We start from the raw sequence: 13446 nt of genomic DNA, 5'->3' as shown, positions 1-13446 counted from the left end.
TACCTGTTAAAGCCCCATTTATGACTGTTTCTTCATGAAAAATTGGTCGAAGTTACTCATGATGTCTCAAATCAGTTTTAATTGGGTCTGTAGGGTTTTAAAAAATAGGCAAGGTCAAATCAAAGGAAAAATAGTTAACACTCTAGAGGCCAATTTATGACCGTGTCTAAAGAAATTGGTAGAATGTTAATCTTGATGATCTATAGTTAAGTTTTTAAAACTGGGCAGGTTGGGTCAAAAAATAGGTAGGGTAAATCAAAGGTAAAATTTGTTAAATGTCTAGAGGCCACATTTATGACGTATTTTCATGAAACTTAGTCGAAAGTTAATCTTGTGATCTTTGGTAAGTACGATCGGGTATGTGGGGTCAAAAACTAGTTCACCGGGTTTAAATCAAAGGAAAAAACTAGTTAGCACCTAGAGGCCAATTTTGCGTATTTCATGAAAATTGGTCTGAAAGTTAAACTTGATGATATTTAGGTCAAAATTTGAAACTGGGTCATATGGGGTCAAAAAAATAGGTCACCAGGTCAAATAAAGGAAAAGTTAGTTAAAAAACCCTTTTGAGGCCAATTTAGACCATATCTTAATGAATATCTTGTGATCTTTAGGTCAGTAGGGCAGGTGAGCGATACAGGGGCCCTTTTAGGCCCCTTTTTTTGAAGTTTTTCCCTTTTTTTGTTCCACTCCTTTGGGGTACAACAGTCAGTTCTTTAAATTTTTGTCCCATCCTAGATGTAATCCTTTGGGGATATTGCCCTGCTTGGGGTCTTGTTTGATTTATTTTTGTGTATATATCAGTCGGGTTAAGCTTTGATATATTGTTACAACTTTTTTTATCAGTGTCATCTTCGTTAAGGCTATACACACTGGATTTTGGGCTGATTTAAACTACATGAATACAATGTCTCTCACCTTTACTATATCCAGTTCAGTAGCATATCATCTGTGTAGACTTTGATTTTGTGATGTAATTAATGCGTCATGTAATGTGTTTTTGATAAATTCCGTTTTGTGAGTTAATAATTTTGCAGTTAAACAGTGTTTGTTATCTCCATCTTGTAATGGGGCCCTTAGCGTTAAGTTGTTTGTATCCCTGTATTATATAATTTTTACATTTGGACAGAATTGTAGTCTAAAGTTATGAAATTCACAATTTAGATTTACAAATATTCATGAAAAAAAATTTTTTTGCCCCGGCATCTTCTGGCGGGAGGCATATAGGTTGTCCCGTCAGTTTTTCCGTCCGTCGAGCAACAATTGGACCTTAGGGGTAGGAATGTGGCCAGGGACAGTAGAAATACTTTTTATTTATTTCGTAAACACTTAATTCTTTTGTTCCTTAAGTGGTCATTCTATTGTTTTCAAACAATAAAATGACCACCTAATACACGAATCGTATGGGCATTCGTCCGTCCGTATGAGGTTAACCAAATGGGACCGTTTCGTCTAGCATCAATACCCCTTACTAGAATGACTTGATACTAATACAGATGTAACCTGTGACCATTCCTCATTTTTAGCTCGACTATTCGAAGAATAGTCTAGCTATTCTACTCACCCTGGCGTCGGCGTCGGCGTCGGCGTCGGCGTCACACCTTGGTTAAGTTTTTGCATGCAAGTACATACAGCTATCATTTAAAGGCATATAGCTTTGAAACTTATTTATTCTTTTTCTAGGACAATTACCAACCTCACTGGGTCAAGTTCCATAACTCTAACATGTATTTTGAGCAAATTATGCCCCCTTTTGGACTTAGAAAATTTTGGTTAAAGTTTTACATTCAAGTTACTATCTCCAAAACTAATGCAGATATTGAATTGAAACTTCACATGTGTCTTTGGGGTTATAAAACTATTTGATAGCACCAAGTCCCATAACTCTGACCTTCATTTTGGCCAAATTATGCCCCCTTTTGGACTTAGAAAATTTTGGTTAAAGTTTTGCGTGCAAGTACATACAGCTATTACTAAAAGGCATATAGATTTGAAACTTATTTTTTCTTTTTCTAGATCAATTACCTACCTCACTGGGTCAAGTCCCATAACTCTGACATGTATTTTGAGCAAATTATGCCCCCTTTTGGACTTAGAAAATCCTGGTTAAAGTTTTACATGCAAGTTACTATCTCCAAAACTAATGCAGATATTGAATTGAAACTTTACATGTGTTTTCGGGGTTATAAAACTAGTTGATAGCACCAAGTCCCATAACTCTGACCTTCATTTTGGCCAAATTATGCCCCCTTTTGGACTTAGAAAATTCTGGTTAAAGTTTTGCGTGCAAGTACATACAGCTATTACTAAAAGGCATATAGATTTGAAACTTATTTTTTCTTTTTCTAGATCAATTACCTACCTCACTGGGACAAGTCCCATAACTCTGACATGTATTTTGGGCAAATTATGCCCCCTTTTGGACTTATAAAATCCTGGTTAAAGTTTTACATGCAAGTTACTATCTCCAAAACTAATATAGATATTAAATTGAAACTTCACATGTGTCTTCGGGGTTATAAAACTAGTTGATAGAATCAAGTCCATAACTCTGACATGTATTTTGGGCAAATTATGCCCCCTTTTGGACTTAGAAAATTCTGGTTAAAGTTTTGCGTGCTAGTACATACAGCTATTACCAAAAGGCATATAGCTTTGAATCTTATTTATTCCTTTTCTAGGTCAATTACCAGCCTCACTAGGTCAAGTTCCATAACTCTTAACATGTATTTTGAACAAATTATGCCCCCTTTTGGACTTAGAAAATTCTGGTTAAAGTTTACATGCAAGTTACTATCTCCAAAACTAATGCAGATATTGAATTTAAACCTAACATGTTTCTTCGGGGTTATAAAACTAGTTGATAGCATCAAGTCCCATAACTTTGATATGTATTTTGGTCAAATTATGTCCCCTTTCGAACTTAAACTCTTTTGATATTTAACATTTTGGGTAATAATTTCCTGCTTCTGTGACAATATTTCGAATAGTCGAGCTTGGCTGTCTTACGGACAGCTCTTGTTAGACATCACCTGACCTCAGTTTGACCTTGACCTTGTTTTGGACTTGGGTTGCTTTGTTTGAGCCATCTCTTGGTTAACCAAATGGGACCGTTTCGTCTAGCATCAATACCGCTTACAAGAATGAATTGATACTAATACAGATGTAACATGTGACCATTCCTCATCTTCAAACATCACCTGACCTCAGTTTGACCTTGACCTCGTTTTAAAAAATCTATCGACAAGGATGCCACCGGGGGCATCAAGCGTTTATTGAATGCAGCTTCTTGTTTTACCTTTAAAATCTGAAGAAATTATCTTCAAAATTTCAAAACTTACAATGCCGTTAAGAAAGACACGGAATGCATTTAGAGATGTGATGTCAAGAATGTCATGAATGCCGTATGACATTGTTGTGCATGGCATATACATGTATATTTCATGTTATTAATGTGACAAATTATTTATGTCACTAGCTTATTGTCATACATTTGAATATTCAAAGACAATTTAAATGATTTTACTGAAAAATAACAAGTATGTATTTTTTTTTAGCTCACCTGCTCAGGTGAGTTTTTCTGATCGCTCGATGTCCGGCGTCTGTCTGTCTGTCAACATTTAGTTTGTGTATGCGATAGAGGCTGTATTTTTCAACTGATCTTCATGAAATTTGGTCAAATCAAAGAAAAACCTTGTGTATGCAATAGAGTTCGAAAATGGGCCATCTGGGATCATAAACTAGGTGACTAGGTCAAATCAAAGAAAAACCTTGTGTATGCAATAGAGGTTGTATTTTTAGCTCGACTATTCGAAGAATACTTCACATGTGTCTTCGGGGTTATAAAACTAGTTGATAGCAGCAAGTCCCATAACTCTGACTTTCATTTTGGCCAAATTATGCCCCCTTTTGGACTTAGAAAATTCTGGTTAAAGTTTTGCGTGCAAGTACATACAGCTATTTCTAAAAGGCATATAGATTTGAAACTTATTTTTTCTTTTTCTAGATCAATTACCAACCTCACTGGGTCAAGACCCATTACTCTGACATGTATTTTTAGCAAATTATGCCCCCTTTTAGACTTAGAAAATTTTGGTTAAAGTTTTACATGCAAGTTATTATCTCCAAAACTAATGCAGATATTGATTTGAAACTTCACATGTGTCTTAGGGGTTATAAAACTAGTTGATAGCAGCATATCCCATAACTCTGACCTTCATTTTGGCCAAATTATGCCCCCTTTTGGACTTAGCAAATTCTGGTTAAAGTTTTGCGTGCAAGTACATACAGCTATTTCTAAAAGGCATATAGATTTGAAACTTATTTTTTCTTTTTCTAGATCAATTACCAACCTCACTGGATCAAGTTCCATAACTCTGACATGTTTTTTGAGCAAATTATGTCCCCTTTTAGACTTAGAAAAATTTGGTTAAAGTTTTACATGCAAGTTATTATCTCCAAAACTAATGCAGATATTGATTTGAAACTTCACATGTGTCTTTGGGGTTATAAAACTAGTTGATAGCAGCAAGTCCCATAACTCTGACCTTCATTTTGGCCAAATTATGCCCCCTTTTGGACTTAGCAAATTCTGGTTAAAGTTTTGCGTGCAAGTACATACAGCTATTACTAAAAGGCATATAGATTTGAAACTTATTTTTTCTTTTTCTAGATCAATTACTAACCTCACTGGATCAAGTTCCATAACTCTGGCATGTATTTTGGGCAAATTATGCCCCCTTTTGGACTTTGAAAATTCTGGTTAAAGTTTTACATGCGAGTTTCTATCTCCAAAACTAATGCAGATATTGAATTGAAACTTCACATGTGCCTTAGGGGTTATAAAACTAGTTGATAGCAGCAAGTCCCATAACTGATATGCATTTTGGTCAAATTATTCCCCTTTTTGAACTTAAAACTCTTTTGATATTTAACCTTTTTAGGTAATATTTTCCTGCCTCTGGGACAATATTTCGAATAGTCGAGCTTGGCTGTCTTACGGACAGCTCTTGTTCAACTGATCTTCATGAATTTTGGTCGAACCTTGATGAAATCTAGGCCGAGTTTGAAAATGGGTCATCTGGGGTCAAAAACTAGGTCACTAGGTCAAATCAAAGAAAAACCTTGTGTATGCAATAGAGGCTGTATTTTTCAATTAATCTTCATGAATTTTGGTCGAACCTTGATGAAATCTAGGCTGAGTTCAAAAATGGGTTATCTGGGGTCATAAACTAGGTCAGTAGGTCAAATCAAAGAAAAACCTTGTGTATGCAATAGAGGCTGTATTTTTCAATTAATCTTCATGAATTTTGGTAGAATGATTACCTTGATGAAATCTAGGTCAAGTTCGAAAATGGGTCATCTTGGGTCAAAAAATAGGTCACTAGGTCAAATCAAAGGAAAACCTTGTGTATGCAATAGAGGCTGTATTTTTCAATTGATCTTCCTGAAATTAAGTCAGAATGATGACCTAAATGAAATTTAGGCCGAGTTTGAAAATGGGTCATCTGGGGTCAAAAAGTAGGTCACTAAGTCAAATCAAAGAAAAAACCTTGTGTTTGAGATAGAGGCTGTATTTTTCAATTGATCTTCATGAAATTTGGTCAGAATGATTGCATTGATGAGATCTAGGTCAAACGCAAATATAGGTCATCTGGGGTCAAAAAGTAGGTCACTAGGTCAAATCAAAGGAAAACCTCGTGTATGCGAAAGAGGCTGTATTTTTAAATTGATCTTCCTGAAATTAAGTCAGAATGATAGCCTTGATGAAATCTAGATAGAATTTGAATATGGGTCATCTGGGGTCAAAAAGTAGGTCACTAGGTAAAATCAAAGAAAAACCTCGTGTATGCGATAGAGGCTGTATTTTTCAATTGATCTTCATGAAATTTTTTCAAATTGATAGCCTTGATTAAATCTAGGACAAGTTCGAATATGGGTCATCTGGGTTCAAAAACTAGGTCATTAGGTCAAATCAAGGAAAAACCTTGTGTATGCAATAGGGGCTGCATTTTACACTGGATTTTCATAAAATTGGTCAGAATGGTTGCCTTGATGAAATCTAGGTCAAGTGCAAATATGGGTAGTCTGTGGTCAAAAACTAGGTCACTAGGTTAAATCAAAGAAAAACCTTGTGTATGCGATAGAGGCTGTATTTTTCATTTGATCTTCATGAAATTTGGTCAGAATGATAGCATTGATGAAATCTAGGTCAAGTTCGAATATGGGTCATCTGGGGTCAAAAGCTAGGTCACTAGGTCAAATAAAAAAAATACTTGTTTATATTTAAGATTTTTGTTCAAATTTTAATGATAATTGGTCAGAATATTTTTATGCCCCTGAAGGGAGGCATATAGTTTTTGAACCGTCTGTCAGTCTGTCGGTCTGTCCGTCTGTCCGCAATTTTCCTGTCCGGTCCATATCTTTGTCATCGATGAATGGATTTTCAAATAACTTGGCATGCATATGTACTACAGTAAGACAACGTGTCGCGCGCAAGACCCAGGTCCGTAGCTCAAAGGTCAAGGTCACACTTAGACATTAAAGGATAGTTCATTGATGGGCGTGTCCGGTCCATATCTTTGTCAACCATGGATGGATTTTCAAATAACTTGGCATGAATGTGTACCACAGTAAGACGACGTGTCACGCGCAAGACCCAGGTCCGTAGCTCAAAGGTCAAGGTCACACTTAGACATTAAAGGATAGTGCATTGATGGGCGTGTCCGGTCCATAGCTTTGTCATCGATGGATAGATTTTCAAATAACTTGGCATGAATGTGTACCACAATAAGACAACATGTCGCACGCAAGACCCAGGTCCGTAGCTCAAAGGTCAAGGTCACACTTAGACTTTAAAGGATAGTGCATTGATGGGCATGTCCGGTCCATATCTTTGTCAACCATGGATGGATTTTCAAATAACTTGGCAGGAATGTGTACCACAGTAAGACGATATGTTGTGTGCAAGACCCAGGTCCGTAGCTCAAAGGTCAAGGTCACACTTAGACGTTAAAGGATAGTGCATTGATGGGCGTGTCCAGTCCATATCTTTGTCATCCATGGATGGATTTTCAAATAACTTGGCATGAATGTGTACCACAGTAAGACGACGTGTCCTGCGCAAGACCCAAGTCCATAGCTCAAAGGTCAAGGTCACACTTAGACGTTAAAGGTCATTTTTCATGATAGTGCATTGATGGGCATGTCCGGTCCATATCTTTGTCATTCATGCATAGATTTTAAAATAACTACGCATGAATGTGTGACACAGTAAGACGACGTGTCGCGCGCAAGACCCAGCTCCGTAGGTCAAAGGTCCTAAACTCTAACATCGGCCATAACTACTCATTCAAAGTGCCATCGGGGGCATATGTCATCCTATGGAGACAGCTCGTTTTCCATGAAATCACTAGATCAAACATGTTTACACAGTTATGGTGTGTTATAGTGTGTTTCTCAGGTGAGCGACCTAGGGCCATTTTGGCCCTCTTGTTTGCTTTTATCACATGTCTTTTATCTGTAAACTTTTGTATTTTCATGGAACTTTGGTGCTTTGGAGTTTTGGTTGCCATGACAACTTAAGTAACATTCATTTGTAAAATGTGATAGAATTTGATTTGATTTACAATTAACTAGTTTAAAGTCTCTATATGAACACAAAGAAAAACAATGATTTTTCAAGTATTTTAAACTATTGATTATTCAGCAATAATTATATCGTGACACTTCTACCAGTTTTCTCATAGAACAGCCCTGTATCAGAAGTTAAGCCTTATTTCACATTTTGAGAAATATATTTTACAGTAGTTACAGCCGTAATTGCAACCCGTGTTTGTGAAATGTTTTGGATATTTTTATACACTAGATTCTGTTATTCATTCTAATACCCTACCAGCAATTTCCAGTGGCAGCACAAGATTTCCTTTTACAGGGTGCATGATATTTTGCCTCCAATTTCTTTCTTTGAATGAGCGAGTTCAAACTGTGAAATTGTAGCATGTTTTTAACAGATGGAATAAGATTGATAAATCGTGGTTGGCTGACGGAACAAGTAGAGATACAGCTACAGCTACATGGTGATTCAATAAGTATATGGAAACCAAAATACAGGGAGCAGACATACAGTATAAAATGCACAACCATTGATCATAGATACAAAGATGTAAGTTTGGTTAGTTTTTAGTGATGTAAGTTTTTGTTTGGTTTGATCAGGTTTAAGTTTGGAATCGGGTTTGTATTGATTTCCAAATCTTCATGCTGAAGAGAAAGTTTCCATTTATGATAAAAGGATTATTTTATGCAGTGTAAAAGGGTCATAGTGACCTGTTGTAATATGGCTGCCACATTTTATTGTTATTGACATAAAACTTATTATTTTCTTGTTATTTCCTATTTTTATGCCCCGAAGAGAGGCATATTATTATGCCCCCGAAGGGAGGCATATTAGTTTTCAACTGTCCATTCGTTCGTTCGATAGTCACAACGTTAACTTTTTGCATGAAGGCACTTTACTCGCGAACCACTGCACCCAGGACCTTCAAACTTAAGATGCTGATAGTACTCATTGAGTACACGACTCCTACTGACTTTGGGGTCACCAGGTCAAAGGTCAAGGTCACAGGGGCCAACGTTAAGTTTTTGCATGAAGGCACTTTACTCGCGAACCACTGCACCCAGGACCTGCAAACTTCACGTGCTGATAGTACTAACTGAATACATGACCCCTACTGACTTTGGGGTCACCAGGTCAAAGATCACAGGGGCCAACGTTAACTTTTTGCATGAAGGCACTTTACTCGCGAACCACTGCACCCAGGACCTTCAAACTTCACATGCTGATAGTACTCATCGAGTACACGACCCCTATTGACTTTGGGGTCACCAGGTCAAAAGTCAAGGTCACAGGGGCCAACGTTAACTTTTTGCATGAAGGCACTTTACTCGCGAACCACTGCACCCAGGACCTTCAAACTTAAGATGCCGATAGTACTCATTGAGTACACGACTCCTACTGACTTTGGGGTCACCAGGTCAAAGGTCAAGGTCACAGGGGCCAACGTTAAGTTTTTGCATGAAGGCACTTTACTCGCGAACCACTGCACCCAGGACCTGCAAACTTCACATGCTGATAGTACTCATCGAGTACACGACCCCTATTGACTTTTAGTTCACCAGGTCAAAGTCAAGGTCACAGGGGCCAACGTTAACTTTTTGCATGAAGGCACTTTACTCGCGAACCACTGCACCCAGGACCTTCAAACTTCACATGCTAATAGTACTCATCAAGTACACGACCCCTACTGACTTTGGGGTCACCAGGTCAAAGGTCAAGGTCACAGGGGCCAACGTTAACTTTTTGCATGAAGGCACTTTACTTGCGAACCACTGCACCTAGTACCTTCAAACTTCAAATGCTGATACTACTTATTGAGTACACAACCCTACTAACTTTGGGGTCATCAGGTCAAAGGTCAAGGTCACAGGGGCCAGTGTTAACTTTTTGCATGAAGGCACTTTACTCGCGAACCACTGCACCCAGGACCTTCAAACTTCACATGCTAATAGTACTTATAGAGTACACGACCACTTTGACTTTGGGGTCACCATGTCAAAGGTCAAGGTCACCAGGTCAAAGGTCAAGGTGCTGCGGGGGCATTTGTCACCATTAGTGACAGCTCTTGTTGATAATTGTTATCTCTTATATTTGTCATGATTATAGGTTCGTAGAACTGTATCTGGAAATATGCACGAGTTCTGCAGCAGAAATATTGTATGACTGTAGGAGCGCAATATCATTCTGTGAAATGAGTGCATATTTCTTGATACAAATCTAATATTCTTTTAATTACAAAAATATGCATTTATTCTTAAATTATTATGATATAATGATATGAGCTTGATCTTAAGCCTGAGTAAAACTGAAAATATCGTGGTTAAAGATCTTTGAAAACGTGACGAGATACATGAAACTGATGTCACAAATGACGTCACACCCCAGATATGAAATTTTAACATCAGTATGGAAAAATATTGACATTTAAGGTTCCATTGAAACTTAACAAAGTTAATAAAAGAGTATGTAATAAGTTTGAATATTTGATTAATATGAAAGAAAGTATTACTGAATCCATTATTCTTTATAACCTGCTTTTATGGCTTTGGCAGTTTTATTGAAAGTAGTGTTTTTCTAACCAAGTATTTATACACATTCTTAATCTACACAAATCTGATTTTAGCATAAAATTAAATCACTGTGGACTTGCAGTAGAAGTTGCTCTTGACTTTATATGTATTGACTGAACTGCAGACACAGGAGCTTTAAAAGTGTCTTATTTACAATATTTGTATTATAATGTTTGTAATGCAGGTTAAAGGTCACATTACTGACTTGTATGATAAAATCAGGGATTTGTTTTTGCTTTATTATACAACAAAAGGGACGTATTATGTTATGACGCCGGTGTCTGTCTGTCCATCCGTAAGCCATTTCTTTTCCACTCTGTAACTCTTGAACCCCTTGAAGGATTTCGAACAAACTTGACACAAGTGTTCACCACATCGAGATGACATGCAGAGCACATGTTTTGGATGGTTCGTTTCAAGGTCAGGGTCAAAGGTCATATTGCTTTGTTTCGTGTCCACTCTGTAACTCTTGAACTGCTCGAAGGATTTTAAAGAAACTTGGCACAAATGTTCACATCGAGTTTACGTGCAGAGCCCATGTTTTGGATGGCTCGTTTCAAGGTTAAGGTCACACTTATGGGTCAAAGGTCATATTACTTTGTTTCGTGTCCACTCTGTAACTCTTGAACTGCTTGAAGGATTTTAAAGAAACTTGGCACAAATGTTCACATCGAGTTTACGTGCAGAGCCCATGTTTTGGATGGCTCGCTTCAAGGTCAAGGTCACACTTATGGGTCAAAGGTCATATTACTTTGTTTCGTGTCTGCTCTGTAACTCTTGAACTGCTTGAAAGATTTTAAGGAAACTTGGCACAAATGTTCACCACATTGAGATGACATGCTGAGTGCCTGTCTCAGATGGCTCACTTCAAGGTCAAGGTCGTACTTAGGGGTCAAAGATCATACCTTTGTGCCTATATTGCTCGGCATTGCGGTGATCTTGTTTATACTGTACATCACTTACTTTTGTGGACATAAAACTTTGTTTTTTGTCAGCAGTGACTGTCTCATATAGCCATCAATTCATGGATTCCAGTTTCAAAGATAAATGTCAGTTTTACCCATTTGTTTGGATTTTATTTAATGGATTTAGACAAACACGAAATCCTTGTAAAAATTTTCCCAATGAATATCAATGGTTTTACAGTACGTGCAGAAGTACTGTTGTTGTTATATGTAGTCCTACAAGTTAACCATGTATTGCAAATATTATACATGTTGCACAATTCCAATTTTAAAATTAGCAAAATTTGGCATTGAGAAAATATTTGATTTTTACAATATCATTTTTATTTTATTTGGGTTTTATGGCGCACCAACACAGCATAGGTTATATGGCACCAAACAGGACTACAAATTTTTGTTTCACATCTCATTTACATCGGAATAAAAACATGAGGTATGGAATCAAAATTTGCATACCTGATGGAATCACAGAGTTACAGAAAAACCAAGTGTTAAGACCCTATTAGTCGCCTCTTACGTTCATGCAAGGGTAAGGCAGTGGTTCCAATTCTTTTCATACACAGATCGTCCCAGAACCACATGGGGCTTTTACATGTTCAGCCTCAGGACTGTATTTCACATCATAATTTCTCCCCAGTTGGAGACAGTATGTTTTTGGCTTAACCATCTGCTTGCCTGTTCATCCATATGTATTTAGCTTGTAATTGCCTCTGCTGCAAAACCCCTGGCTGGATTTCAATGAAACTACACAGGAGTGATTGGTGTGAAGCCTGATTGTACATGTCATCAGCACATCCAACTGGGATTATTTCTATGCAGTTACGGCTCTTTAAAAGTCATTTTTATGCCCCGCTTCAAAGAAGAGTGGGTGCATCATTTTGCTCATTTTCCATCAGTCTGTGGGTCAGTAGACCATTTGGTTTCAGATCAATTACTGAAGAATGCTTGGTCTTACAATGGTCAAACTTCATATCATAAAGTGATTGCCTGTGCCTGTGATCAGTAGCTGGCCATTTTACACCCCTGGCCATACTAATTAATGAAGAACACTTTGAATGACTTTTAATGAACTGCATCTTGATCAGAAGCAATGTCTAAATGTCATGATCCTCCTCAGGTGAGTGAATTAGGCCCAGTTTGGCCTCTTTTTTTTATTTTGAATAAAATACACCATCATCTAGTTTTTAGCTCACCAGAGCACAAAGTGCTCAAGGTGAGCTATTGTGACCGGTCATTGTCCGGTGTGCGTTGGTCCGTCGTCCATCAACATTTGCCTTGTGAACGCTCTAGAGGCCACATTTGTAGCCTAATCTTTATGAAACTTGGTCAGAATGTTAGTCTTGATGATCTCTCAGTCAAGTTCGAAACTGGGTCATGTTCGGTCAAAAACTAGGTCAGTAGGCCAGATCAAAGGAAAAGCTTGTGAACACTCTAGAGGCCACATTTATGAACCAATCTTAATGAAACTTAGTCAGAATGTTTTTCTTGATGATCTCTAGGTCAAGTTCGAAACTGGGTCATGTGGGTTCAAAAACTAGGTCAGTAGGCCAGATCAAAGAAAAAGCTTGTGAACACTCTAGAGGCCACATTTGTGACCCAATCTTAATGAAACTTGGTCAGAATGTTTGTCTTGATGATCTCTAGGTCAAGTTCGAAACTGGGTCATGTCTGGTTAAAAACTAGGTCAGTAGGCCAGATCAAAGGAAAAGCTTGAGAACACTCTAGAGGCCACATTTGTGACCCAGTCTTTATGAAACTTGGTCAAAATGTATGTCTTGATAATATTTAGGTCAAGTTTGAAACTGGGTCATGTGGGGTCAAAAACTAGGTTAGTAGGCCAGATCAAAGAAAAAGCTTGTGAACACTCTAGAGGCCACATTTGTGACCCAATCTGTATGGAACTTGGTCAGAATGTTTGTCTTGATGATTTCTAGGTCAAGTTCGAAACTGGGTCATTTGGGTCAAAAAGTAGGTCAGTAGGCCAGATCAAAGGAAAAGCTTGTGAACACTCTAGAAGCCAATGTTTTGACTCAGTCTTTATGAAATTTGGTCAGAATGTTTGTCTTGATGATTTCTAGGTCAAGTTCGAAACTGGGACATATGGGGTCAAAAACCAGGTCAGTAGGCCAGATCAAAGGAAAAGCTTGTGAACACTCTAGAGGCCACATTTGTGACCCAATCTGTATGAAACTTGGTCAGAATGTTTGACTTGATGATTTCTAGGTCAAGTTCGAAACTGGGACATGTGGGGTCAAAGACTAGGCCAGTAGGCCAGATCAAAGGAAAAGCTTTTGAACAC

The 13446-nt window shown here is 37.7% G+C and overlaps 1 protein-coding gene across 1 annotated transcript in view; it reads left to right on the top strand.

The window, feature by feature from the left end:
- The window catches only part of LOC123551895 (glycerophosphocholine phosphodiesterase GPCPD1-like), a 69549-nt gene that overhangs the window by 5074 nt on the left and 51029 nt on the right, over nucleotides 1-13446 (top strand). Inside the window, exon 2 of the mRNA XM_053525070.1 lies at nucleotides 8010-8161. Coding sequence (XP_053381045.1) covers nucleotides 8010-8161 — 152 coding nt within the window. The remainder of the gene's footprint in view (nucleotides 1-8009; nucleotides 8162-13446) is intronic.

This window comes from Mercenaria mercenaria, chromosome 15 (genome assembly GCF_021730395.1).
Source record: "Mercenaria mercenaria strain notata chromosome 15, MADL_Memer_1, whole genome shotgun sequence".
NCBI lineage: Eukaryota > Metazoa > Mollusca > Bivalvia > Venerida > Veneridae > Mercenaria > Mercenaria mercenaria.
This window is presented reverse-complemented; position numbering and strand designations above follow the sequence as displayed.